The sequence below is a fragment of the Lacerta agilis genome, chromosome 13 (assembly GCF_009819535.1).
Source record: "Lacerta agilis isolate rLacAgi1 chromosome 13, rLacAgi1.pri, whole genome shotgun sequence".
In the NCBI taxonomy this organism is placed as follows: domain Eukaryota; kingdom Metazoa; phylum Chordata; class Lepidosauria; order Squamata; family Lacertidae; genus Lacerta; species Lacerta agilis.
Window position 1 is genome coordinate 33,790,459 of NC_046324.1, and position 26,949 is coordinate 33,817,407.

General features: G+C 48.0%; 2 protein-coding genes across 6 annotated transcripts in view; both read left to right on the forward strand.

Moving 5' to 3' along the window:
• Positions 1 to 296: 296 nt before the first annotated feature.
• Positions 297 to 1,470, forward strand: LOC117056467 (myeloid-associated differentiation marker homolog). Its single transcript, XM_033166855.1, has one exon. It carries the CDS (start codon positions 362 to 364, stop codon positions 1,238 to 1,240), a length of 879 nt encoding a protein of 292 aa, XP_033022746.1. The 5' UTR covers positions 297 to 361; the 3' UTR covers positions 1,241 to 1,470.
• Positions 1,471 to 20,231: 18,761 nt separating this feature from the next.
• LOC117056544 (cytoplasmic phosphatidylinositol transfer protein 1-like) overlaps positions 20,232 to 26,949 on the forward strand; it is a 54,325-nt gene continuing 47,607 nt past the window's right edge. Inside the window, exon 1 of one of the 5 annotated variants that reach the window (XM_033167015.1) lies at positions 20,232 to 20,477. The gene's annotated coding sequence lies outside the window, so the exon portion shown is untranslated. Of the gene's footprint in view, positions 20,478 to 21,003; positions 21,059 to 21,310; positions 21,334 to 26,949 lie in introns of those variants that run through there. The other 4 variants (XM_033167014.1, XM_033167019.1, XM_033167017.1 and 1 more) reach the window with 4 other exon arrangements.

The window sequence follows — 26,949 nt, forward strand, 5'->3', positions numbered from 1 at the left end:
TGTTTCCTCCCTTTTTTTTAACGCGACATTGCAGGAATAATGCTGCGGCTGTTCTTCTAGGGCTTTTCGGCTTCTCCCTCTGATTTCAGCAGAGACCTTCCCTTCGCTTTCACTCGGGAGCTGCAAGACTCAGGTTGTTTTGCCCGTTGCACCGCCAGGTTCCCTCCCCCTGGTAGGAGGGATAGCCAAGCCCATCCACTCCAGTTGGGCGTTCCTGCTCCTCGAGGCGGCACCCAGACTTGGTGCCACACGCACACACCCGTCACCAGCTTTGCAGCCTTGCAAAGCTCTTTCTTGCCACCGTCTCCTTGGCTGTGTGTCAACACTCTTGGTGGGCCAGCTCCTCTGCGTCGGGAGCGCCATGCCGACACTCAACGCCAGGTCGCTGATCTCTCCACTGGGGATTGTCCGGATATTTGAGATCTTCTTCTCTTGCACGGCCTTCAGCTTGGTGTCTGTCCACAGGAACTATGCTGGCTCTGAAGGTGCCTGGTCCATGTTTACCTGGTGCTTCTGTTTCAGCCTCTCCGTCTTCGTTGTGATCGTGGAGTTCATCGGCGTGGCCCAGTCTCTGCCTCTGTCCTGGCAGGACTTCACCTCTGCCTTCTCCATGTTGGCTGCTCTCATGATCTTCACCACCTCCATCCTGTACCCGTCGGTGTTCATCCCGGATCGGTGCACGGGTGACTGCGGCTACGAAGGCATCGCCACCGCTGCGTCTTGCCTCTGCTTCATCACCTATGGAATCGAAGTGAGACTGACTCAGGCCAAAGTCGGAGAAGTCAGCACCTTCCTGGCCACCATCCCTGGCCTCCTGAAAGTCTTTGAGACCTACCTGGCTTGCCTCATCTTCTCCTTGGTGGCCAGCTACCAAATCTATGCAGAGAAGCCCGGCCTGCAGTGGTGCCTGGCCGTCTACTGCATCTGCTTCGTCGTCACGTTGCTCATTGTCATCCTCACCATCGGCCGTTGCCTTGCCACCCTGCCCATCCCCTTGGAGAAAGCTCTGGTGGGCTTCAACACCTTGGCTGTGCTCATGTACCTCACGGCAGCCGTTGTATGGCCCATATATGCCTTCGAGGGTTCCTCTAGGCCTTCGACATGTTTCAGGACTAACCCTCAGTGTATCAAATGGAACAATAAGCTCGGAGTGACCTTTCTGACCATCTTCAACCTCATTGCCTACATTGTGGACCTCGTCTTCTCCACCAAGATGGTTTTCTTTACCACACCAGCTTAAGCGGGCTCACCTGGGTAGGACCGAAACCACTTAGGAATGTCGATTGTGTTCATAATGTGTAAGACAGAGAGGCCACCCCAAGATTTTGCCAGGATTCTTTTATTGGGTGGTTTTTGTTTGTTCATCTCTTTTTAATATTAGTTTTCATTTTAGAACTATTCCATGCATGGGCTGAACCTGTCTTGCCGAACCCTGCTTCCTGAGGGAGCAAACACTACCACCACATCATTTTATATGTTTTATATGCAGCTATTAAAAGATATCCTGCCAAGTCTTGCTGAGAGTTTCTACATGGAAAGGGGAAAAGTTTGCAATAGACCAGTCCCTAGGGATTCTGTATTAGCTGCTTCCCTCCCCCGCCCCCCGCCCCATAAGGCAGCTATCTGGTAAGAGGAAGAGATGTGTTTGCAGGAAGGGGAAGAAGAACTTGGGGGTGAAAAAACTGAGAAGGGCACCAGGTCCAAAATCCGATCACAGCTGAACCTGCCACCTTGGCAGGAGGAACTAATATTTCACCTTTGTACGAAGGTGGTGATGCATATGATACTGTTTGCACAAACACAGCTTGATTTACCTCTTCCTGCAACACAGGCATCCGGCGTCTAAGAACAAAGGCTGTATGCGTTTTTCTTCCAAAACTAATGTTCCCCCCTCAATTGATTATTCAAAATTAATTTGATTAATCTATCAAGCTTTCCTTAATTGCTGGGGGTGGGGCAACAGAGCTCTTATTCAAACATTCCTCTTCTCCTAGGATTTTAGCTAAAAAAATAATAAAATCCATGGCCTTTTGAACCTGGGAGGGGTATTGTTTTGTTTGTTATTATGTTATTATGTATTTTTATGTTTTTATACCGCAAACAGCCCTGTTAATAATAGGCACAGTCAGCAAAAGGATTCTGTATAGTGTGAGGGCTGCCAGCGATCCATGATTCTAAATTTACAAGTAAACCATGATACATGACAGTTGTGGCAATTAATTTGCATCCCGTAGGGAGTAGAGGTATACCCTGGGTCTTGCTAAAATTGTGCTAAGATGGCCCTCCAGGCCAATGTTGCTCTGAAAAGGTTCTGAATGAGTTCTTCAGGCAAACATAAAGAGGTCCTGAATCCATTTTTGACAACCATGTTGAAAACTTGGCAGAAGTTGGCACACTATCTGGTACCATCCTGTTGCCACTGATGCACTTCTAGTTTCACCAGTGTTTCGAGAACTTAGACAAAAGCACAGCAAGACCGGGGGGGGGGGGGGAGAGAGAGAGAGAGAGAGAGAGAGAGAGAGAGAGAGAGGCAAAGGGACTGCATAGCATAAATGGCTTGTTTGCGGCTGGTCAGTTCCTAGGTAGCATTCAGTTGAGAGCTAAGCTGGAGGGAACGTGTCATAACCGACTGCAATTAATCAAGAGGCAGACTTTTGCAAAGTTCACTCTAGAAAGCTGCATCCAGGGAGCTTAGCTTTTTCTGAACACTGCTGCGGGTCCAAATTTGAAAGGTGCCCTAACAGTGCTGCATCAAGCCCTTTTATCTATGGCATATTAATAAAGATTAAGGGAAGGGGATCTAGGATGAGAAATTCCTGAGAATACATGGAACGTAATGCAGTTGAAACACCCAAGGAAACTGGATCTTGGCGAGATTCAGAGGGACAATGCTTTAAATGGTATACCATCTCTTAAGTTCTGTCACATGACTCCAGCTCAGAGTATGCTCTTTTGGAGAGAGTGCAACCAGGTTGGCATGATGTTCCAGGTGGTCCTGGCCTGTGGTACAGGTGGAGTGGGTTCAAGTGTTCCAGGAGATTGCAACCATTGTTAATCAGATTTATCTGCCCTGACCTTGGTTTAGCCCTTCTGGAAAGTGTGAATGCCTTATTGCACAAAGTTCTAATCTTGTACTTTATCGCAGCTGCCTGGCAAGAGATAGCCCATCTTTGATAATTCTCCACATAGTTCTCCTTGCAGGGATGATGGTCCAAAGTCTGGCCTCTCGCTCTAGTTGAAAAAATTATGCCAAGGGATAAGGTAACAAGGGGTAAAAGCAGGAGGGACCAGGTTGCAGGTACATGAGACTTCTTCGTGCTTTTTGTGGCCAATCAGGGAAGTATAGTGCAACCAGCACCTCTCAATAAAAACTTTCAAGTTACTGGTACATTTATTACTGAGACACCTCCCCTGCTAAGCAGTCACTGATGGTCATTGCTTAGTGGATAGATTTAGTGTGCTTTTGAATTTCCCCTTCCAACATGTAGTAAAATACTATGCACTGCATTGTTATGGCTATGTATTGTATGATGATGTGATGTGTGGATTTGTAAATAAATATATTTTTAAACTGAATGGTGCAAATAATTTTACTTAAACTTTCTCTTTCTAAAGGGATGGTTTGAATCTGGCACCGTTGCCTGGAAATTACAGTATTTAGCCATATGCCCGCTGTGACATTTAAAAGGTTCTCCTTTCGTATACTGCCCTTCATCTGTGGATCTCAGGGTGGTTGTTATCAGGTGATCAGAAAGACCGCCTCCGTCCAATGGCCTGACTCCATATAGGACCACTTCCCATGCCCAATGTCAGGCTTTGGGGAAATGGCTTCCACCCTCCCTTTCGCCGTGGATAAGCGGAACAAAGCAAAAATAGTCCCTTACCAGTTAAAGATATTTTTAATGTTCACAGCGAAAGAACAAAGACTCCATTCTCGGAGGAAAGGTGCTCCCAATTAAGGTTTCCACCCACTTCTCTCCGAGCCACCCCCGTCACTTCCTCGTCTGGCAACCTGATCTCGCAACAATTGGGCCTTCTGTGTAGCTACCTTATCTGATCTCCTTGACCTTGGACTGATCTGTGGAACACTTTCCAGAGAAAGGGAATCTCTCTCTCCCTGTTCTTATTCTCCTAGCTCAGGCTTCCTCAAACTCGGCCCTCCAGATATTTTGAGACTACAGTTCCCATCATCCCTGACCACTGGTCCTGCTAGCTAGGGATCATGGGAGTTGTAGGCCAAAAACATCTGGAGAGCCGAGTTTGAGGAAGCCTGTCCTAGCTGTTCCCCACTCAGTTCTGCCCAGCTGTTTTCAGAACTATGCCCCTCTGCAAACCACCGCTCCCAATCTATACTGATCCACTGCCCCTGGGCAGCTTCAGGATTCAGGAGTGGGGGGGGGAGGCCCCCACCATTCCTCATCAGGGTAGCTCTCCTCAGCCTGGTCTCTGACACCCAAGTACTCTATGCATGCCTTCTTCCAAATATGAAAAAAGACTTCTGCCACAGTCCCTGCCAATCAGAGTAGACAAGACTGGACTTGATAGACCATGGTTGGTTGGTTTCATTTATATCTCACCTTTTCTTCCAAGGATCTCAAGATGGCATACATGGTTCTCCCATTCCTCATTTAATCCCCACAACAACCCTGTGAGGTCCCTGTGAGGCTGGGAGGCAGTGCCTGGCCCAAGGTCATCCAGAGAGCTCTGTGACCGACTGGGGATATGAACTCTGGTCTCCCAGGTCCTGGTTCAACACTGTAACTCCTACACCACTCTGACTTCTTATATTCATCCTTTGGAGTCAAGAGTTCATTGGAAGAGTACATGCTTTGCATGCAGGTGGTACCCAGATCCATCCCTGGCATCTCCCATTGAAACAGGGATGGAGAACCAGTGAGCCCTCCAGACGCTGCTGCACTCTGACTCCCTCCCATCACACCTGACCCTTGGGTCCTTCATGCTGGGGCTGATGGGAGGTGGACTCCAGAAACAGGGTGAGTGTGCTGGTCCCAAGGGTAATCCAAGAAGCGAGGTCCAGGTCCGGTCCGGGGTCCAAAGAGTCAGCGAGGAGTCAGTCCGGCAAAGCCAAGGCAGGATACAGGGCAGGAAACCAGGCAAGGTCAGGAACAGGATCACAGGCAGAATCTGGCAAACAGCAATGTTGCTCCCGCAACCTGGGGCGGGGTCCAACAGCCTTTTATCTCTGACGAGGTAATGGCCGGTCCCAATCCCCCGATGACTCACCACCCTGTCTCCTGCGAGTACTCAGGTCTCTCCTCCTCTCAGACCTGAGTCTCTGCAGCTCAGGAGATGCCAGTGGGTTAGTAGACCCAGGGGCCGCCTCAGCCTCTTCTGACCCAGCCGGTAATGGAGCAGCTGTCACTGATGACCCAGCAGACGGCAACGAGGTATTCTCCGCATCTGGAGCCAGGACAGGCTCAGGCTCAGGCTCAGGCTCCTGACTTGGCCCAGCTGGTGCTTGTTGCAGGGGAACCTGCGCAGACTGGGGCTCTTCAGGATCAGGCCCCAGACCTGGTTCAGATGATGTCTGAGGCACAGGATCCGGTGCAGACTGAGACTCCTCTGGTTCTGAGTCCGAGCCCGAGTCCCAGGCCATCACAACGAGGAGAACAGTAGGTTGGTCTAGTTGGGCCACTGGCCTGATCTGGTAGCAGAAGAACCTGCTGGTTAAGACCTTTAAAGCCATGCAGGTTGGTAGTTATCGCTGCCTCTTGTGGGAGTGAATGCCATTTCTTAATGATGCATCACGGGAAGAAATCTTCCCATTTGCCTGTCTCCAGTTCTCCAACATCCACCTTCCTTGCGTGTACCGGTAAGTTGTCTCATGTTATGAGAAAGGGTGAAAGAACTGTTCTGTACTCAATTTCTCTTCCCTTCTTCTGTTGTGATCTGAATACAAATGAGCTGACATAATTAAATAATCGAAACTGAACAGAAGAGGAAGCTTTCTGTGTTCCCTTCCTCGGAGTACAGAGCCGGGAGAGCCCGGCGGCTGATGGAACGTTTGTGCAGCATGCTGCAGGCTGGCTGATGTGCTAAGTGCCTTTTAAATGGCACCTTTTAAGCTGCAATGGCTGACCATCTGCTGCCGAGCCGGGTTCAAAGTTCTTCTATTGATATACAAAGCCCAGGACAACATGGGTGCAGGATTCCTCGGGAACCGCCCGAACCCTTATATTCCAGCTCGATCACTGAGATCATCTGCAGGAGTGGCTTTGATCGTTCCCCGAGTTGGTGGGGCTCGTTTGATGACAACAAGAAATCAAGCCTTCAGTGTCATTGTCCCAGTCCTGTGGAACACCCTGCTACTTTCTGTGTCAGCTTTCAAATGCCGGCTGAAAACTTTTCTATTCTGCCAGGCCTATGCAGACAATTAACCCACAATGGTCTATAGATGTTTCATTTTTAATTTTTTTTTTTGCTTTAACTTGCTTTAAACTTTTTGTTATTTTATTGTTTGGTTTTATGTTTTAAAATTTTTGTAAACCACCATGATGTATTTTTTTTAATGATACAACAGTATCTAAGTATTTTTGTAAACAAACGAATGAACACAGACAGAGACTTGGAGCATCTTCTTTTTTTATATAAAGAATTTATTGGCATTTCCACACTAAACCACAAATAATACAAGCTACAAAAAATACAAATACAAATATAAAAACACAACAAATACAAATAACAAAAACAAAGAACTTATACATACCTAACACCACACGGACACAGGAACTGGAACACACCAATTAATTATTATTTAAATCTTGTTTCAAATCTTACTTGGGGACTTCCTCCGTTCTCTCATCTGCGTTCAGTTCGAATTTACTTTAGTAACTTTGTAACTATTTTGACATTCATTCACCATTATCCTTAATCCAATCAAATAACATCTTAACTTATCTATATCCACTTATTACTAACCATAACATTTTGCATAAAAAAAGAAATCAAAACACAATCTTAACTTCTTCTATACGATTTTAACCTAACATTATATAACTAAAGCCTATTATATTCACTGATTTCACTTCAAATGTCCAGAGCCTTGGAGCATCTTCATGGCCTATTGCTTCCCCCCCCCCAAGCTGATTCCCACTTAAATTCAGTCCAAGATCACAGGCTCTAAAACTTGATGTTTCCAACCAAGGAGGGTTAATAAAACAGCCTGGGCTCTGTTTGATTACATACAAGCTTTTCAATTCACATTCACCCCTGGAGCTTGAGACTCAATGTTCTTGTACCAGCATAGAGAAACATCCCCACCGGTTGCCCCCCCCCACCAGACTCTCCTTTTGTCTTACCCGGTGATCTGTAGTGGCAGAGGGGAGAGAGACAGCTGGCCGGCTTGTATGCAGCTATTTCATTGCCCTGTATTTGGATTGAATTCTGGATGCCACCCTTTGCACCTAATGATTTCTTCCTGTGGGTCTGCCGCAGAGGCGCATGCTTTTGCAAAAACGGTGTGCGGAAAGAGTCTGGTCACGACCAGGGCATGCCTTCGCTCTCTCTTAATCTACAGAAGTTGGCTGTGTACATGAGGGCAAGGTAGCAAGGTTTCCCCAAAACACAAACTAATCATGAAAGTCTTCTCCCTTCCCTGATGCATTCCACAGGAGGGGTGAAAGGGAGAGCCAGCAGATCTCCTTCCCTCTCTCTGAGTGGGGCAGGGTGGTGGGGGAACTACTCCCTCCCTCCCTCCTTGGGTGCCAGCCTTCCAGCGCCTCCCACACCTGCTCCTTCCTCCTCCTCCAGTCATGCCACATCCTGATAGAACTGAGGAGCCCATGAATGTTGCAGCCAAAACAAAAAGAATCCTGTGGCACCTTCAAGAACCGAACACATTTATTACGACTGAAATATTTGTGGCCTATTACCATGAATGAAGATATAACCTTTAAAATTCCTTTCTCTGATTATGATTTAAAAAGGTAAAGGGACCCCTGACCATCAGGTCCAGTCGTGTCCGACTCTGGGGTTGCGGCGCTCATCTCGCTCTATAGGCCGAGGGAGCCGGCGTTTGTCCGCAGACAGCTTCTGGGTCATGTGGCCAGCATGACAAAGCCACTTCTGGCGAACCAGAGCAGCGCACGGAAACACCGTTTACCTTCCTGCTGGAGCGGTCCCTATTTATCTACTTGCACTTTGACATGCTTTCGAACTGCTAAGTGGGCAGGAGCTGGGACCGAGCAACGGGAGCTCACCCTGTGGCAGGGATTCAAACCACCAACCTTCTAATCAGCAAGTCCTAGACTCTGTGGTTTAACCCAGTGTTTTTCAACCACTGTTCCGTGGCACACTAGTGTGCCGCGAGATGTTGCCTGGTGTGCCGTGGGAAAAATTGAAAAATTCAAGAGAATTACTTTATATATAGTCAATATAGGCACAGAGTTAATTTTTTTAACATTTTCTAATGGTGGTGTGCCTCGTGATTTTTTTCATAAAACAAGTGTGCCTTTGCCCAAAAAAGGTTGAAAAACACTGGTTTAACCCACGGCACCACCTGGGTCCCTGATTATGATTTACAGCACAGTACAGTAATTTAATGCAGGAGAGGGTAAAATGGAATAATTGTGCTTGTGACAGCCCTTGAGGTTGCCGACCAACTTTCCAACCTGTCCCTGTTTTTAACATCGCACCAATGGTGCAGAGAACCACGGTGTGCTCAGAAAAGCTTCACGAACAGGTGGGTTGGGGCTTTTTTGTACACTGTGCTGTTGTCAAAGGTACTAGGTTAGGGCAGGGCAGGCCTGAATGGCCCTGAATGCCTTCCCCTGGTAACAGCCCTGTGCCCTGGAAAAGCTGCCCCTTGTTGCTGTGTCTGCAGGGGAGCCATGCTCAACTGAAGCAGCTTCTCTCCGAATTGATATGCAGCTATAAAAAGCAGCCGCTCCCCTTCAGATGTCTCTATTTTGGGCTCTGTTTAGCAAGTCAAATGTTCTCTGGCTGCTACTGCATCCTCTTTTCTCTCGACTGCCGCTGCTGCGAAACGGATCGCGCTTCTTAACAGCAATCGTAACACCTCTGGAAAAGTGTAGTAAGTGTGAGCACTAAGAATGGACCATGTACAGCACAGTGGTTCGTTCTGGAGGTCCGTTCTTAACCTGAAACTGTTCTTAACCTGAGGTACCACTTTAGCTAAAGGGGCCTCCTGCTGCCGCTGCCACCCAATTTCTGTTTTCATGCCGAAGCAAAGTTCTTAACCCAAGGTAATATTTCTGGTTTAGCAGAGTCTGTAACCTGAAGTGTCTGTAACCCAAGGTACCAATGTACTATGCTTCTGATTTAATCTCCATCCCTAAAAGCAATATCCAGTTGGCAAGTGTTAAGGTGATGCATGTGGGGGAGGGGACAAAAACCAAACCCTTAATTTCACTGCCAGTTCAGACCCCATGAGAAACAAGACCTTAGGGTCATAGTGGATAGCTCCACTTAGGGTCATAGTGGATAGTGGATAGCTCAGTGAAGATGTTGACCCGGTGTGCAGCCACTGTGGAAAAGGCAAATTCTATGCTATGCAAGCTCTTCTTGTCTCTTTTTTTTTAAAATAATTTTTGTGTGTGTTGGGAGGGGGTAGCAATATTTTACAACAGATTTGTTTTGTTTTATAAATATCCAGATATTGGCCTTGATGCCTTATTATGATAGTCTCACTTAAAGCTGAAAAGTTAGTAAGAATTCCAAATAGCAGCATGTTTCGCACATATCCTAATTAGTATGCATTAAAAAGTATGTTCATAACGTGCATTGGAAGTATATGTGCAATGCATACATGAAGCACATATCCACACTATGTAAGTACACCTCTACACACACACACACACACACACACACACACAAAATTAGAAATAATTAATTTAAATAGAAACATAATACATCTTGCCCTAGTGTGGGACGGGCAGTGACCCTGTGCACCTGCTTATTCTCCTGCCCAGGTGTAAAGCTATTGATGGGTGATTCACAGGCCTCCCTCTGTTCTTATTACCCTTTTATCTTTCAACTGACTTGGACCAGACACCTCTTCCAAGAGAGGATGCCTTCCAAGAAGGGACTGTCTGCTCACTGCCTTCAGTTCTCTAGAAAGCAGGATACTTTGTCATGCTGCTGCACGTTCTGTTCCATGTTGCCACCTGCTTCCTTTGGGACAAATCCTCTCCTTTGCGCAATTGCACAAACCTCGTTGCAGCTTGAGACTCTTGCAAAGGCTGAGGCTTTCCCCCGCCACCTGTACACAATGAATGACTGAAACAGGGTGTGCCTTAAGTAAACTCATCGTAACAGTTTCCCATTGATGGGGGGTGGGAAGGCCCAGCAACAACCAACAGATTACACTGGTATTTGATCTTGCACCAGATAACAGCTACTGCAACTGAGACACAATGAACAATGCTGTGGACAGGCAATTACAAGGAGAGAACAGGCTGGAAGAGTTGGTGAGGAGGCAGAAAATCCCAGGTTCAGTTCCTGGCATTTCCCAAGTTAAAAATAACAACAAGGTAGCAATTAATGGGAAGGACTATTGCCCTGCAGAGCCGCTGCTGGTCAGACCTGCCGAACCTGGTGCCCTCCAGGTGTCATTGGACTACAATTCCCATCCTCCCTGACCATTGGCTGTGCTGATTGGGGCTGATGGGAATTGGGGTCCAACAACATTTGGAGGGCACTGGGTTGGGAAAGGCAGGAATTGTCAGGCAAGGAACCTAAGAACCAGACCATTGGCCCATCTAGTCCAACACTGTCCACACTGACTGGCAGCTGATCTCCAGGGTTTCAGACAGGGGTCTCTCCTAGCCCTACCAGGAGAGGCCGGGGATTGAACCTAATGTCTTTTACATACCACTAAGTCACAGCTTTTCCTCCCAAAGCTTCATCCTTTTTGGCTTTTGCTTCTGCATTTGTTTTTGTAAAAATGATGGCTGCTTCGGCTTGACTTTCAGAAGGAACAGTGCAGCACAAACAGAATGAGGATGGTGAATGTTGAAATAAATGAGAACACAAGAACGTAAGGACGGCATCCTGCATCACGTCAATGGCCCATCTAGTTCAGCATCCTGTTCTCACTGTGGCCACCCAGATGCCTGTGGAAAACTCTCAAGCAGGACCTGAGCACAAGAGCCCTCTCCCCTCCTGCAGTTTCCAGCAACTGGTATCCAAAAGCATTATTGCCTCTGACAGCAGAGGTAGAACCTTTAGTAGCCCTGAGTATGAATAATGAAGAGAAGCTGATTTGGAACAGGCAGAGAGCTTGAGAGCTGAAGCATACAGTACGGTATTGTAAGGACAGGGCAGGAATTCCTCCTTTTTGCATTTTTGCTCATAGAGTTGGAAGGGACCCCAAGGGTCCTCTAGACCAACCCCCTGCAATGCAGGAATCTCAGCTGAAGCATCCATGACAGGTGGCCATCCAACCACTGCTTAAAAACCTCCAAGGAAGGAGAGTCCACCACATCTCGTGGGAGTCTGCTCCACTGCCAAACACCTCTTACTGTCATAAAGCTTTTCTGAATGTTTAGTGGGAATCTCATTTCTTGTAACTTGAAGCTGTTCCCTCAAGAGCAGGAGAAAACAAGCATGCTCCCTCCTCCATGTGACAACCATTAAGATATTTGAAGATGGCTATCATATCTCCTCTCAGTCTCCTCTTTTCCAGGCTAAACATGCCGAGCTCCTTCAAGGATTCCTCATAAGGCTTAGTTTCCAGACCCTTGATCATCTCAGTTGCCCTCCTCTGCACACCTTCCAGCTTGTCAACATCCCTCTTAAATTGTGGTGCCCAGAATTGGACACCGTATTCCAGGTATGGTCTGACCAAGGCAGAATAGAGTGGTACTATTACTTCCCTTGATCTGGATACAGATCAAAAAATGTGCCAAAAAAAAGAGAGAACACATTGTATTAGGATGCCCCAAATAATGTGGATATTAGTGAAATCAATGTACAAAAAAACAAAGGGCACAGAAAATGAGGAGGGTCATAGCTCAGTGGCAGAGCACCTGCGTTGCAAGCTGAAGGTCTCCAATTCAATCCCCAGCATCTCCAGGCTGGAGCTGGGAGAAAACCCTGCCAGAAACCCTGGAGAGCTGCTGCCAGTCAGTGTAGGCAATACTGAGCTAGGTGGACTCATCATAAGACATCTTTCTGTGTTCCTTTGTTGCTGCTCTATACTCCCACCTTTCCACGGCTGCTTGCCTAAATTGGCAGCTCCTCTCCTCAGCACCCCTGCACTTTCTATTTATACCGGCACACGTTTGCCACGAAGAAAGCTGATACCCATCATGTTTCATTCATTGGCACATCTTCCCTGGAAAGATGCAGGCTAAATTTATCATCTTCATCCTCCTCTGCAAAGCACAGCAATTGGGGAACGTTCCCCATGCAAACCAGGATGCTGGTGAGAGAAGGAAGCATCTTGCCTTTGTCCACAACTCCAAAATAATGCAAGATGGGCCACACCCTCAAATGTCTTAAGGCTCAGCAGGGGAAGCTCATGACATGGATGGGCATCGACCACAAACCTTAAGACCGAGATACAGTCTTTCCCCCAAACATAGGAAGCAGCACGATACTGAATCAGACCCTTGGTTCATCTAGCTCGTTATTGTCTACACGGAATGGCAGTGCATTATTTCAGACAAGAGGTATTGCCAATCCTATCTGGAGTGTTGAGGATAGACACTGGGACCTTCTGCATGCAAAGCAGATGCTCTACCTCTCAGCTACAGGCTTCCCCCCAAGAAAATATGTTTATTGTCATGGACTGGTTGGACGTAGAGGAATGGTGGGAGGAACCAAGGGAAGGAGGCTCAGAGCCAGGAGATTGGTGGTGGGATGACGATGAGTGGTCAGAGGGAGAAGACTGGGAAGAGAAGGTGTTGGAAGCTGAAGAAGTAACAGGGCTTAGCGATCTGGGAGAGTCCGTGGCAGAGAGAAGTCCATAATCAGAGGCTGAAGCTGAAGCAGGAAGCCAAGCGGCAAAGATGTAGAGTCTTGTGTAGAGTCACAAGAGGCTTGTGTAGAGTCACAGGTGTTTTCCCCTCCTGCTGTGACAAGCTCCTCTCCCCCCTCATCTCCCAGGACCAGGAGAGGCATGAAGCGGGAGGAGCAAAAACAGGCATGCAGGTGCACTCTCTGATTGCTTGGGGGGGGGGAACGCTGGAGAGGAGGGGACATAGCCAGCTGTGCAGGGGCAGGGACCTTTAGTCTCGACAACTGTTTCATGGGGGCAAGACCTGAGTTGCTGCGCTCATTAGGCCTGACACTCCTGTGCAGATCCTATTTTGCTAATAAAGAGTTAACGCCAACTTGCTCTGTGTGATTTACTGCTGGCTTGCTCCTATCATTTATAGTATCATGTTGTATTGTTGGGCTTCTTATTCAAATAACTAAATATGAAATAAAAGTGGCACAAAGCATGAACAGGACTTAGCAGGACCCAGGTTCAAACCCCTACATGACCACAAAACTAACTAGCTGAACCCTTGGCCAGTAATCATACCTCATAGGGTTGTTGTAAGAGTAAAATGGGGAGAACTATATTATGTCACCTTGATCTCATTCAGTGAAAGGCAGGATACAAATGGAATAGATAGGGAACACATAGAGCAGCCTATGCCAAGCTGGTGCCCTCCAGATGTTTTCAACTACAATTCCCATCTGCCCCATCCACGATGGAGGGCGCCAGCTTGGCAATAGAGTGATTTTCATGGAAGGCTTGGAGGATACACCGATGAAGAAGCTAACACAATAACTTGTCTCCAGAACACTGACAGGAAACGCCTGACTCCACTTAGCTGCAACTTGCGCCACCTAGTGACAAACTACCCAAGACGGTTACCGGTAATTTTCCAGGTAAAGAGACCAAAAAAAATGGAACATGAGCAGGAAACAGAGGACAGGTTAGGTATTATTATTGTTTTTACTTCACACTTAGTAGTCGTATAGAAGAGGGTTCTTTTAATAGTAATGTATATTACTTTTATGTGCTTCAGAATGCAGCAAGCCAAACCCATTCTATTTGAGAGGCCTCTTGTGCTTTCCCCCCAAGGCGTTTGCCCTAAAGTCCTTCCCTGATGGTGCTACTGGTGGTGACCCTGGTTGAAGCGAATGGTATAAATTCTGTTTGATCCTCCTTGACTTCAGGAGATATCAGTGGATCGCCAGGAGAGAAGAGCTTTGTGTCTTGATTTACACAAGCTTAATCTTGTCTATTCATCAGTAAGTCCTGTGGATTCCAATGGGGTTTACTCTGAGGTTAAGTGAGTTTAGGGATGCAGAGCAATGAATCAGTAGCTGAACCCAGGTGGGCTCTTTGCTCTGGCTTGGCTAACACCCTGAGCCTTGCTTGAAGGCATTCACCTCAGAACTGCTATTAAGTAGATTATCCAAAGGAGGCACAAAGCGAGGAGAGACAGAGCAGCCTGATGTGGCTTGTAAATCTCCCTAGCAAAACCATCTAGGCCTGGGGCTTTTTACCTTATGGAGTACTGTATTTGTTTGATGTGCTCCTGCATTCTTCTCTTCTAGTTTTGGTCCTGCTGCCATTTCTCCTCCTTCCTACAGGGGATGGTGCTTCCATGTTTATGTCGCTGTTACGCCATCCTTTCCTCATGGGGTCTGCTTTCACTTCCACTTTGTACCTTCTCATTTTTTTTAGGCAATTGGCTGGCGGTTTCCAAATTCAGAGTACACTTGGCCGAAATACATACTGGGCATCTTGCCAGTTCCTGATTCATTGAAATACCTCTGTTTTAATGTTATTATGCACCTCCCTTGGGAGTGGGGAAATTTTTACAGCCTGAGGGACGCATTCCTTTCTGGACAACCTTTCAGGGGCCACATGCTAGTGGTGGGTGGGGCCAGGTGTGGATAGAATTATGACCATGGGTAGGCAAACTAAGGTCCGGGGGCCAGATCTGGCCCAATCGCCTTCTAAATCCGGCCCGCGGACAGTCCAGGAATCAGCGTGTTTTTACATGAGTAGAATGTGTCCTTTTATTTAAAATGCATCTCTGGGTTATTTGTGGGGCATAGGCATTCGTTCATATATTTTTTCCAAAATATAGTCCAGCCCCCCACAAGGTCTGAGGGACAGTGGACCAGCCCCCTGCTGAAAAAGTTTGCTGACCCCTATGACCATAAACTTTATTTTTGTATAGTAAGCTAGTTTCTGCATGCACACTTACAAACACAATTCTCTGTCCTCCAATCAGACAAGCAAGAATCACCATCAGAGCTCAAAAACACATTCCAGTCAGGAAAATGCATGTCAGCTGTGATTCCTGAACAGTTATTATAAGAAAACAAGGAAATCTACTATATGGCCACTGTGAGAACTGGATGCTGGACTAGATGGGCCACTGGTCTGCTCCAGCAAGTTTTTCTTATCTTATCAAAGCAGGACTGGTGAGGGGAGTGGTCTGGGCACCACAATTTACCAATAAGGATATTGACAAGCTGGAATATGTGCAGAGGAGGGCAATCAAGATGACCAAGGGTCTGGAAACTAAGCCTTGAAGGAGCTGGGTATGTTTTGCCTGATAAAGAGAAGATTGAGAGGAGATATGATAGTCACCTGAAGTTCTTTTGTTAAAGCTCAGTCTATTTTACAGGTTGATAAATGTGGCTACTGGAAGGTTTCTCAGAATGGAATCTGGACCTTGAGCTGAAAAAAGTTCCCCACCTTTGTGCTGTATGATCCTGAGTTTAAGCTTCAACAAGCGACAGATACCTTCTCACAAATGGAGAATCCTTTTCTTAATGGTTCTATCACATGCAAGAGTTCTGCTCACCGCCAGGTGGAGCGGGTCTGCTTCTCATTCTTCTCTAGTAGCAAAATAATAGATGCAACATTTTCTGGCGGTGGTAATGGAGGGCTGGGAGATGATGGAAATTCCTGCTGGATCCTGAGGTCAGTTGACATAAAAGCTGACCGCTCCCTGCACTCAAACTGAAGTAACCTCCAGCCCAGTTTCTCCATCTTCAAATGTTTGGAAAAGAGACTCTTTTATCAAAACATTATTCATTGTGAAACTGGATCCTGTGGTAAGCCACAGCAAACACAGGTGACAGCTAAAAACCTCTGCTTAAAAGGCTCTCACTATAACAACAATTACAGAGAAAGGGGCCACATTACCAACTTGAAAAATACCTTGAGCCTTAACAAAAGATCTTTGGCCAGCTGAAACGCAAGCCTTAGCTTTTAATTTAGAAGTACAAACCATATTGCAAAGAAGGCTCGCCATTTAAACTGTTAGCATGAAGTAGAAACCCCATCAAAGGAAAGGGCAGAAGTACCTAGCCTCTGCTTGATCATTTACCTCATTCTTGTCACTATGATCTTAATGAAAATGTTTTGTTTTGTTTTTACAATCATGTGGCATATATATTTTATGAAATGAAAGCATTTTGATTTGTAGCTTTGATTTTCACCCACCTTTCCTTTGAGGAGCGATGTAACAACCCCTGTGAGGTAGGTTAAGCAGAGAAATGGTAGCGAGCCATTGGAGCTCGTGAGGGATAGGAATGCTGGTCTTTCCCACAATACTCCTGCTGCCATCCCACGCTTGTGATTCAGTGACATGGCAAAGCTGCATCTGGCCAGCACCACCACAAACAACAAGCAGGGCTTCCATCAAATGTCCCATAAGACTAAAGATTCCACTACACAGAAAACTAGGAGTTAGGTTAGCCACATGTCCCAATATACAGAGGATGGACCTCTATTTATAGGGGTACCTTTAATGCTGGGGTTAGTAACATGGAACCTGTGAGCACCAAAGTGTCCTGTGACATCTCCATGTTGCACCCCGAGTGTGAATTTATCCTAATAGACACGTTTTTGTATGCAATTTTGCCTCATGCAGACAATTTTGCAATGCAGTTTTCCTAAAAAAGAATGCATTTATGTGAGTTATTTTCACCAACATATGCGCTTTTATGTACGCTTTACCCTAGTAAGTGCATTTTTGTACTCATTACCAGAATCATAGAATTGTTGGATTGTAGAGCTGGAAGGGGCCACAAAGGACATCTAGTCCAACTCGTTGCAATTCAGGAATCTTTTGCCAAATGTGGGGCTCGAACCCACAACCCTGAGGTTAAGAGTCTCATGCTCTACTGACTAAGCTATCTGAGCACTTCATCGCGAAAACTGAAAAAGTGTGAATTTCAAAGGACGGCTGAATTTTTGTCCCCATCTTGTTTCGCAACGTGCTAATTCAGTAAGTTCACCGTTATATGCAAAATGAATTGAATTTCTCCTCCATCCCTGACTGAATCTGCACATACACACAGCAATCCCAGTGAAACCTAAATGCACTTCCTTCGTAATTCTAAATGTCAAAACATCTCCTCTCTTTTCTCCCACCATGCATGCTGTCTCAAGTGGGGTCAGGAAAAGAACGGTCAGTAACCTGGGCCTTGAGATGATGCAGCCAGATGCTTCTGTACTGTATGTATTGGGATCTCATAAGCCATGCTTTTAAAAATTATTTTATTCCATAAGATGATGATGATGATGAAGAAGAAGAAGAAGAAGAAGAAGAAGAAGAAGAAGAAGAAGAAGAAGAAGAAGAAGAATTACCATACTTTTCCGTCTATAAGATGCCACCATGTATAAGATGCCCCCCTATTTTGGGGGACTGAATTTCCAGGAAATGGGGGGAGATGGCAAAACATTGTTGAGCTTTTTTTTGCAGAGAATTGCCCAGAGTTAATGAGCTTTTTGGGGGGAGGGGATCACTGAGGGTTGTTGAGCTTTTTTCAGGGGGGAATGCAACAAATGCGCATCGCAAAATCCACCTCCCGCCAACAAAACTTGCCAACAGAACTTGTCAATCACCCACCCAATTGCCGCAGCACCGGCCAATCAACCACACCCATTGACGCAGCAACCAATAACATGCACAATAGCCGCGGACAGCCGCGGCAGAAACCAATTAAACGTCCACCCTATGCCCCTTGTCTTATACACGGAAAATATATACTGCCCTTCATCTGAAGATCTCAGGGCAGTTCACAAGATAAGAAGAGCTTGCTGGATCAGGCCAGTGAACCACCTAGTCCAGCATCCTATTCTCACAGTGGCCAACCAGATGCCTGTGGGAAACAAGCAGGCAGGATTTGAGTGCGAGAGCAACACTCTCCCTTCCTCTGGTTTCCCGCAACTGATATTCAGAAACATTGCTGCCTCCAGTTGTGGAGGTAAGAGCAGAGCCCTCATAGCCAGTAGCCCCTTTTCCAGTACATTTCCCAGGGCCTCTTCTCTTTTTTTTCTTCCTCCTGATAAGTTCCAGATGCAGCCACTCACGCCTCCAAATTAAATCCTTCACACTTGCCAGGCACGCCAGCCTTCTCTCCTGTCGGCCCTCTTTGCCTCTCTGCCAATCCTTGTGGCTGCCCCCTCCCTGTGCCCAAGGTGTTAGAATTTCACTAAGCAGCACTGCTGTCCTTGTAAACAGATTTGTACTGGCGGTGTTCTTCCACAAAAGCTCTCTTAGGGTGCTGTGTTTTGCAAGCTGCCAAGGGGAAAAGGCAGGTGAGGAGCTGTGTGTGCCCGGTCCTTACAATCACAGAAAGAAGGTGGGTCCCCAAAATATACATCTCAAGTGTCAAAATCAGAATAGAGAGCCTTCTTTCCACAATTTCGTGCCCTATTTCGGACTGCAAGTCCCACCAGTCCTGGAAAGCATGAGGTTGGGGAAGGCTGCCATGCAAAGGCCTGTTGTTGCCATCTGACCAGAAAACGAAGCCTGGCCTGCTGTTCTGCTGTTCTGCTGTTAGCAGCAGCAGCAGCAACAACAGCCTGGTCTGTAGAAATCTGCCAAAGAAATTTCTCACCACAGGATTGCATGTGAATGTCTGCACAGGAGCAGAAGAGGTTTAAAATGCCAGCACAGTGGGGAATAAGCAAGGGTGCCAACTTGCAGGGGTCCCTGTGCCTTTGAGTTAAATTTGGCCTATGAGGTTTTCACACAAGACTCCATGGGATAGCTCAGTGGGTAGAGCATGAGACTCTTAATCTCAGGGTTACGGATTCAAGCTCCATGCTGGGCAGAAGAATCCTGCATTGTGGGGGGTTGGACTAGATGACCCTTGGGTCCTTTCCAACTCTACAATTCTATGATTCCATTAAAAAAGGCCTTTGGCTCTTGAATTTCTGTGTAGCATTTAACTGTCAAGAAGCACAGTTCTTGCAAAAAACAAAAACTGGCAACCCACAAGTCTAAAACGCTGAGTATTTCCATTGCTCTTAAATTGAGGGCTTTGCTTCTACTTCTTAAAACAAAAAGGGGGGGAAATCGAATAATTGCAATTTTAAACAACTATACCTATTAAATATATATATTGGGGGTATGTACAAGGGATGCACCCCAAGATGTCTAGCCCCAAATTTTGATGGAGTTCCACTTTTACTGACAGAGGCTGGCTGCTTCTGAATGACAGTTGCTTGTACTCAGAAATGGGGAGAGGGCTGTTGCCCTCAGGTCCTGCTTAGGGGTTCCCCATTGCAGCATCTGGTTGGCCACTGTGGCAACAGGATGCTGGACGAGGTGGGCCACCGCTGGCCTGATTCAGCAACCGGGCTCTTATTCTGTTCTTTTGCTAACCTCATCCAAAGAGCCTAGGTCTACTGTGGAATTTGCTGCCTTCCCATCAGAAGCAGCGATGCCACCAACTTGCATGCCTTGTTGACAGGCTCATAGAAAATCAGTGGCTACTAGCCATGAAGGCTAAATGTCCTAGCTTCACTTTGGGAGGCAGTATATCTGAATACCAGCTGCTTACTGAACTCAGTTCCTCTTTGTGGGCTTCCCACGGGCATCGGGTTGGCCCTGATCCTGCGGGGCTCTTCTTAGGCTCTTATAACGCAGCTTCCCCTCCAAGGTGGTATTGCGCAAAGCTGCACCGACGGAGCACCAAAACTCCACCGGTTGGATTTCTTCCTGCGATGCAACTATCGTGACCGCGAGGCTGGCAAACCCCATCCCAGGGGGAAGTGAAAAGTCAGCGAGTCCCTCCTGGCCGCCAATAGACTCCCCCCCCCCCCCGCTTTACTTTTTTCTCACTCTCGGCCACAAAGCCGAATTATTCTCTCCTCCTCCTCCTCCGACGCTCCAGGCTCTTCCCAGGAAGGGGGCGGCTCAGGAGAGCGAGGTGCGACGCCGGATTCTCTCCCCTAGGGGTCGTCGGAGGCGACTACCCAGGAGGACTAGGCTGGACGGCGGTCGGCTTCGGAAAAGGGCTGTGGAAAAGCGGCGCTCTCGAAGCTGCAGGAGCGCATCGCTCTCCCCTCTCCCCGTTCTTCCTACGGCGAGGCTCCGACAGCGGGCAGCTCTCTGGGCCCGCAGCTACAGGCACGTGCGGCGGCTGCGAGAGAGGATCGCCGGGGAGGAAGGGAAACTGGTTGGTCGTGAAGAAGCCGGCTCAGCTGGGCGACCCGCGTCCGGGTGAGCGGGAAAAGGGTGGGTGTGGAAGATTGGGCACTGGAACGATTCAGGAAACCCGAGGAAGGGATTTGCTCCCGGGACGTGGTATCTTTTCATTGATGGTGGCGGGGCTGTATTCCAGGGAGGCAACGCAAAGCGGGTCCCCTAGACGGAGCGGGGACGGATTGCGCAAGCGAAGAGGCGAGAATTTGGAGAGGGCACGGATGCGCATGGGGGTGGGGTGGGGACCTGGAGGAAGGTGGGGGAAGGTTGGCTGGATGTGGGGCTGGGGAATCCCGGGCTGGTGAAAAAGCGCGATGAGCAACCAAGAAAAAGAGCCGGAATTGTCGATGGGACGGGAGGAGGGAGGGCGAGACGAGGAAGCGCGATTCTTGGAAAGGCTGCCTTCCCAGAAGCGCTCGTGGGAGGAAGCCTAGAGGGCGCGCACCGGCGAGGCGAGCGCGGGAGGAAAGCGAGGAGGGGCTGCGGCGAGGGGGACATCGGCCAGGAGCCGAGCCGAGGAGGAAAATCGCCCGCGGAAGAGCCCGGAGAGGGGAAATGGAGAGGGCTGCCCGGCCCTTCCCCATCAAACTCCTCCCCGTCTGGGCAGCCCCGGGGTAGGTGGCGAAACACGTGGCCGCGCGGGGTCTTGGCCGGGCGCACCTCCGCCTCATCTTGGTGAGAGTCTCTGCACCCTCCGGGTGTTCCCCGCGTGGCCAACCGACCCCCTGGGAGAGGCGAGGCGCGCCCAGGCTGCCTGCCTGCGGAGCCCTTGGAAACACCGAGGCGAGCCGAGCGTGGCGGCTGCGCCACCTCCGGCTCCTTCTTTCTCTCTCTCTCGCCTGCCTTCCACGCCCCAGTTAGCCATTGTTTGCTGGCAGCCGTCGGGCAGGTGAGAACTGGTCCGGAACAGGGAGGGAGGGAGGGGAGAAGCAGCAGCAACGAGGCTGAGTCCTTCCTGCGAGAAAGGAGATGGGCTGCAATTTCCCTTCACCCGCAATCTGGAAGGTTCCCACGACCACCCCCAATCCCCCTCTATTTGAAAGGGCCGGCTGCTGAACTCGGGGAACGACACGCTCTTTGCGCATGCACCAAGGCACCACCGCCCCACAACTTGTATTTGCTTTAAGGTTGCGGCAGCATCGTGAACCCCACTTAGAACTCCACGGGGCTTAAATGTCGAGTGAAGATGCATAGGATCAGTTGTTGCTAACATGTTAACCGAGCACGTTTTTCCTGGGCGACTCGCCCCGCTTCTCAGTTGTTGACACCCTTTTCCTACAGAATGAGACTCTTGTGTGTGGAATTGGGAAAGTTTTACGGTTTGAAAGAGGTTCATTTGCCATCCAGCTTCGCTTCACAACCTGTTGCATGGTCAGATTTTGCTGTGGGGCATATGAAGCCCTAGTGCCCTTGAGCATGTACAGCATGTACTTTCCTAATTCCACTAAGGAGCTAGCCAGACCATTTCTGCAGTGGGGTGTGTGTGTGGTTAAGAAAAGTTGTTCGTGGTTGTGTTAGGAGGCTTAACTGTGTCTCCCTTTGTGACTTCTCCATCTTATACCCCTCTCTCCATCTCCTCTAGCAGCCCCTTCCAAATCAAGTGCTTAATTTTGAGTGTCAGCAGAGCTTCACTGTACATTTGGATTGCAAAAATGGGCAGCAGGGAAAGGGTTAACTGCCCCTCTTTTCTCCTCCCTCTTGAAGAGCTTTTCTTGTTTAAAAAACAAAAAAACACCACAAGATCTTTCTCTCTCTGCTTCTGCTATATTTGCCTGCAACTTGTAGCTACAGACCCACTGTAAACATAAACAGTCCAATCAGATCTGGAATTCGGGGACGAGGATTTTTGAGGTCACAGATTTGTAGCTTGGCAACTCCTGTTTTAGAAATTCAAGAACTAGAAATGAGATTATCCTCTCTCTCTCTCTCTCTCTCTCTCTCTGTGTGTGTGTTGTAATGGACCATTATTTTATTAAAAACAAAAGCAGCATAAAGAGAACCATATGGCTACTTAAGGGAATGGCTCTGAATTTGCAGATTCCTCCACTCTGTGTTTGAATTTGGGACTTCTGGGAGGTTTCATTCAAAGGTTCACTGCAGTGGGATGATTTTTGCTGTGGTCCTGGAAAACCACCACCGCCCTGCCTAGGATTTTTTTTTAAGCTGCTGCTGCTGCTGCTAGCCATACAATTCATAGTTTGACCCCAAGGCTCTTAGGCAGGTGTGCCAACTTGAATAAAATACTGTGGAGAGGAGCAGCTAAGCAGGTAATCGATCACATGATGCAGTGCATGCACACCGTTTGAATAGCAATGCCCATCAAATGGGGGGGGCAGCTTAATAATAATAATAATAATAATAATAATAATAATATATTACTTATACCCTGCCCATCTAGCTGGGCCTCCCCAGCCACTCTGGGCGGCTTCCAACAGGATATTAAAAACACAACAAAAGATCAAACATTAAAAACTTCCCTAGGCAGGGCTGCCTTCAGATGTCTTCTAAAAGTCAGATAGTTGTTTATTTCCTTGACATCTGGTGGGAGGGTGTTCCACAGGGCAGGTGCCACCCCCCAAAAAGACCCTCTGCCTGTGGGAAGCAGGATGCTAGTTTAGACAGCAGGCTGGCATTGAGCCCAACCCTGAATCGGGGCTCTTTGCTATTTGTATGTTCAGACATGGGACTCACTGCCACAAGATGCAGTGATGGCTGGCAGCAAAGTTAGGCATATTAATGGAGGAGGAGGAGGAGGAGGAGGAGGCTCCAGGTCTATGACTATGAGGCAGGATGCTAGAGAGCAACTCCTAGCATGAGTGAATCTGTCCCAGTTTGACATCTGCTGGGCCATGGTGCATTTTCTCTCTCTTGGCTGCAGCTTCCACTCCCCCTGCCAACCAGAAGATACTCTACAAAGGGCCAAAGAAAGGATTGGGCCCCCCACCCCCACATGCTCACAATGTGTTGCTTCAGGTATGCATGCTTTCTTGCTGTGTAACCTCCTACAACAGTACCGTAGAGGAGATTGGTGTTGTTATGTCCACACTGCAGATGGAAAAGCTGAGGCTGAGAAAGTCAGGGTTGCCTCAAGATGAGATTCAGACTGGAGGGTTTTCATTGGGCAGTCTCTCAGCCCAATCAGAACAAGAGCTCTGATTTATACAACACCATCACTTTTTTTAGAACTGACCCATTATTTGAATGCATTTTATATCTGGGGACTGCTTTTCTCAAGTGCAAAATATGTTGCACAAAAGCAGTACTTGGTATCCTATACCTAGCCTTCTAATCTAGCATCATATTCCCTGGAGCGGTCCTCCAGATAACACAGAGGAAACCGAGAAGCAGACCAACAGCCCTCTCCTGCTCTCTGCCCCACACCCATCATCAGCATCCACAGCTTCTGAACATGGACACTCTTTTATCTATCCATGCAGGGAAGAAGCATAATCTGTGTGAGGACAAATTCTAGCCAGGTGAAAACACTCAAGATGGGTGCAAAGCAGAGCCAGTGAGGGGTGTGGCTTGGGGAGCGTTCTGGGGGCCAAGTAAAGAGGCCCAGAGGGCCACATTTCCCCCCCCAGACCTGAGTTTTCCCACTTCTGAGTTAATAGATCCATCCTCTGGGAACTTTTTAAATCCCTTCTAGACTATCTATAGCTAGTGGCTGGGGCAACCTAGTCACATGGGCGGGATACAATGATGATGATGATGATGATGATGAATTGCATATCCATGCTCCATATTTTCAAACCTCCCCCCCACCATAAAAATTAGGTGATGTATTCCAGAACTGGGTGAGCTCCTCTTTGCCTCCGCCACTAAGCAAAATTCCTGTTTGTCTTCGTCTTAACTTGGGCAGCTGGTTGTTAACCATTAAGAATAGATGTATTATCATCAGAAGCATATTGACAGCGGATTAGCAGCCACGTTATAAATAAGTTGCCCTTTGGGCGAAGACCAAGTGTGGTGTCTGTTCATTAGTGCTTGGATTCTCTGAAGAGGCGGGAGAGGGAGAGAGACATCTCTGCGAGCTTTTTATTATTTGCATGCTAGGCAAATACACACAGTGGCTCTCAGATGAGGCCCCATAGTCAGCAATGCAACAAGCTTGCAGCAGATCCCATCTGCAAGGGATGCTGCTGAAAAACAGAAGTGTGCAAGGATCTCAAAACAGCCACTGGGAAATAGACTTCCCTTGTAGGCTTGCTCAAGGGAGTCTTTCTATTAAGGGCATGTGTTGTTCGGGAGAAGTGCAATGCACCTAGCAGAGCATTAGCATTTCAGAAGCATTCAGGATTGAGCTGTGACGCATAGCCTTGGGCAAGTCCTCGCTTTCATGACTGGTCCTACCTTGCAGGGCTGTTGTGAGAAGGTTTTGAGAGGACAGCTGCAGAAGCTGGTTTCTGAAGCCAAGCATTTTGCACGCCCTTAATGCAAAGTGCCGTGCTGTGCTTGGAAGGCTCACAGCCAGGATCAGTGACAAATGTAAGCCAAGAACAAGGAAAGACCTGCTGGATCAAGCCAAAGGCCCATCTAGTCCAGCATCCTGTTCTCACAAGCACCAACCAGATGCCCCAATGGGAAGCCTGCAAACAGGACCAAAGGGCAACAGTGCACACCCAGGATTTCCAGCAAGCGATATTCAGAGGCATGCTGCCTCCTACAGTGGAAGGAGAACATTCAGCCATCAGGGTTACTAGCCATTGATAGCTTCCTCCACAAATTTGTCTAGGTCTCTTTTAAAGTCTTCCAAGTTGGTGACCATCACTGCCTCGTGTCATGTGGGACTGAATTTAACAGCTTAACTCTTGTTGTGTGAAGAAGCCCTTCCTTTTCCCTGCCCTTGTGATTTGCTTGCAAATTTTATGGATATCCTATGTTGACTTCCTGAAGAAATCCTATGTAACAGGGCTGATTTGACATGCTGGCACCTAGAATCATAGAACTGTAGAGTCGGAAGGGACTCCCAAGGGTCATCTAGTTCAACCCCCTGCAATGCAGGAATCTCAGCTAAAACACACCTGAAAGATGGCCATCCAACCTCTGCCTAAAATCCTCCAAGGAAGGAGAGTCCACAACCTCCTGAGGGAGACCTTTCCACTGTCGAACAACTCTTACTGTCAGAAAGCTTTTTCTATGGTATATTTCAGGCTGGCTCCTGAAATGTGATAGGATGAGAGTATTGTATTTGTAGACATCCATGTGGCTGAAGGAAAATATAGATCTCCTTGATCCTTGCCCATCCTGGCTAATAAAAGTGAGCTGGGAAGGGCTGGGCGATGGGCTCTGTGGGGTGGTGAAAACTTCCCTCTGCAAGGGAGCCTTCTCAGACCCGCTGAAAGAGGCGGTCATTAAACTGCTTCTTAAAAAAACATCTTTAGACCCGGCCAATATGGCCACCTTTCACCCAGTTTCAAATCTACTATTCTTTGGCAAGGTGATTGAGCTGGTGGTTGCTGAACAACTCCAAGCACGCCTGGAGGATGCAGACCATTTGGATCCCTTCCAATCAGGATTCAGGCCACATCATGGGACTGAAACTGCCTTGGTCGCACTGGTCAATGATCTCCGGTGGGCTAGGGACAAAGGTGAGAGCTGTTTCCTAGTTCTGCTGGATCTCTCAGCGGCCTTTGACACCATTGACCATAACATCCTTCTGGACCGTCTAGAGGGGCTGGGAGCTGGGGGCACTGTTATACAGTGGTTCCGCTCCTTCCTCCTGGGCTGTGTCCAGAAAGTGGTGTTGGGGGATGAGTGTTCAGACCCCTGGGCTCTCACTTGTGGGGTGCCTCAGGGTTCCATCCTCTTCCCCATGTTTTTTAATATCTATATGAAGCCGCTGGGAGAGAGCATCAGGGGGTTTGGGCTGGGTGTTCATCAGTATGCAGATGACACCCAGCTCTACCTCTCTTTTAAATCAGAACCAGTGAAGGTGGTTGAATGTCCTGTGTGAGTGCCTGGAGGTGGTTGGATGGTGGGTAACAGATTGAGGTTCATTTTGGACTCACAGCTGTCCATGGAGGCACAGGTTAATTCTGTGCCCAGGGCGGCTGTCTACCAGCTCCATCTGGTACGCAGGCTGAGACCCTACCTGCCCGCGGACTGTCTCACTAGAGCGGTGCATGCTCTAGTTATCTCCCACTTGGTCTACTGCAATGCACTCTACCTTTGAAGGTGACCAGGAAACTGCAATTAATCCAGAATGCGGCAGCTAGACTGGTGACTGGGAGTGGCCGCCGGGACCACGTAACACTGGTCCTGAGAGATCTGCATTGGCTCCCAATACGTTTCCGTGCACAATTCAAAGTTCAGCCTGGACACTGAGATCCAGTGCCGAGGGCCTTCTGGCGGTTCCCTCATTGCAAGAAGTGAGGTTACAGGGAACCAGACAGAGGGCCTTCTCGGTAGTGGCGCCCACCTTGTGGAACACCCTCCCATCAGGTGTCAAGGAAATAAGCAGCTTTCCTATTTTTAAAAGACATCTGAAGGCAGCCCTGTTTAG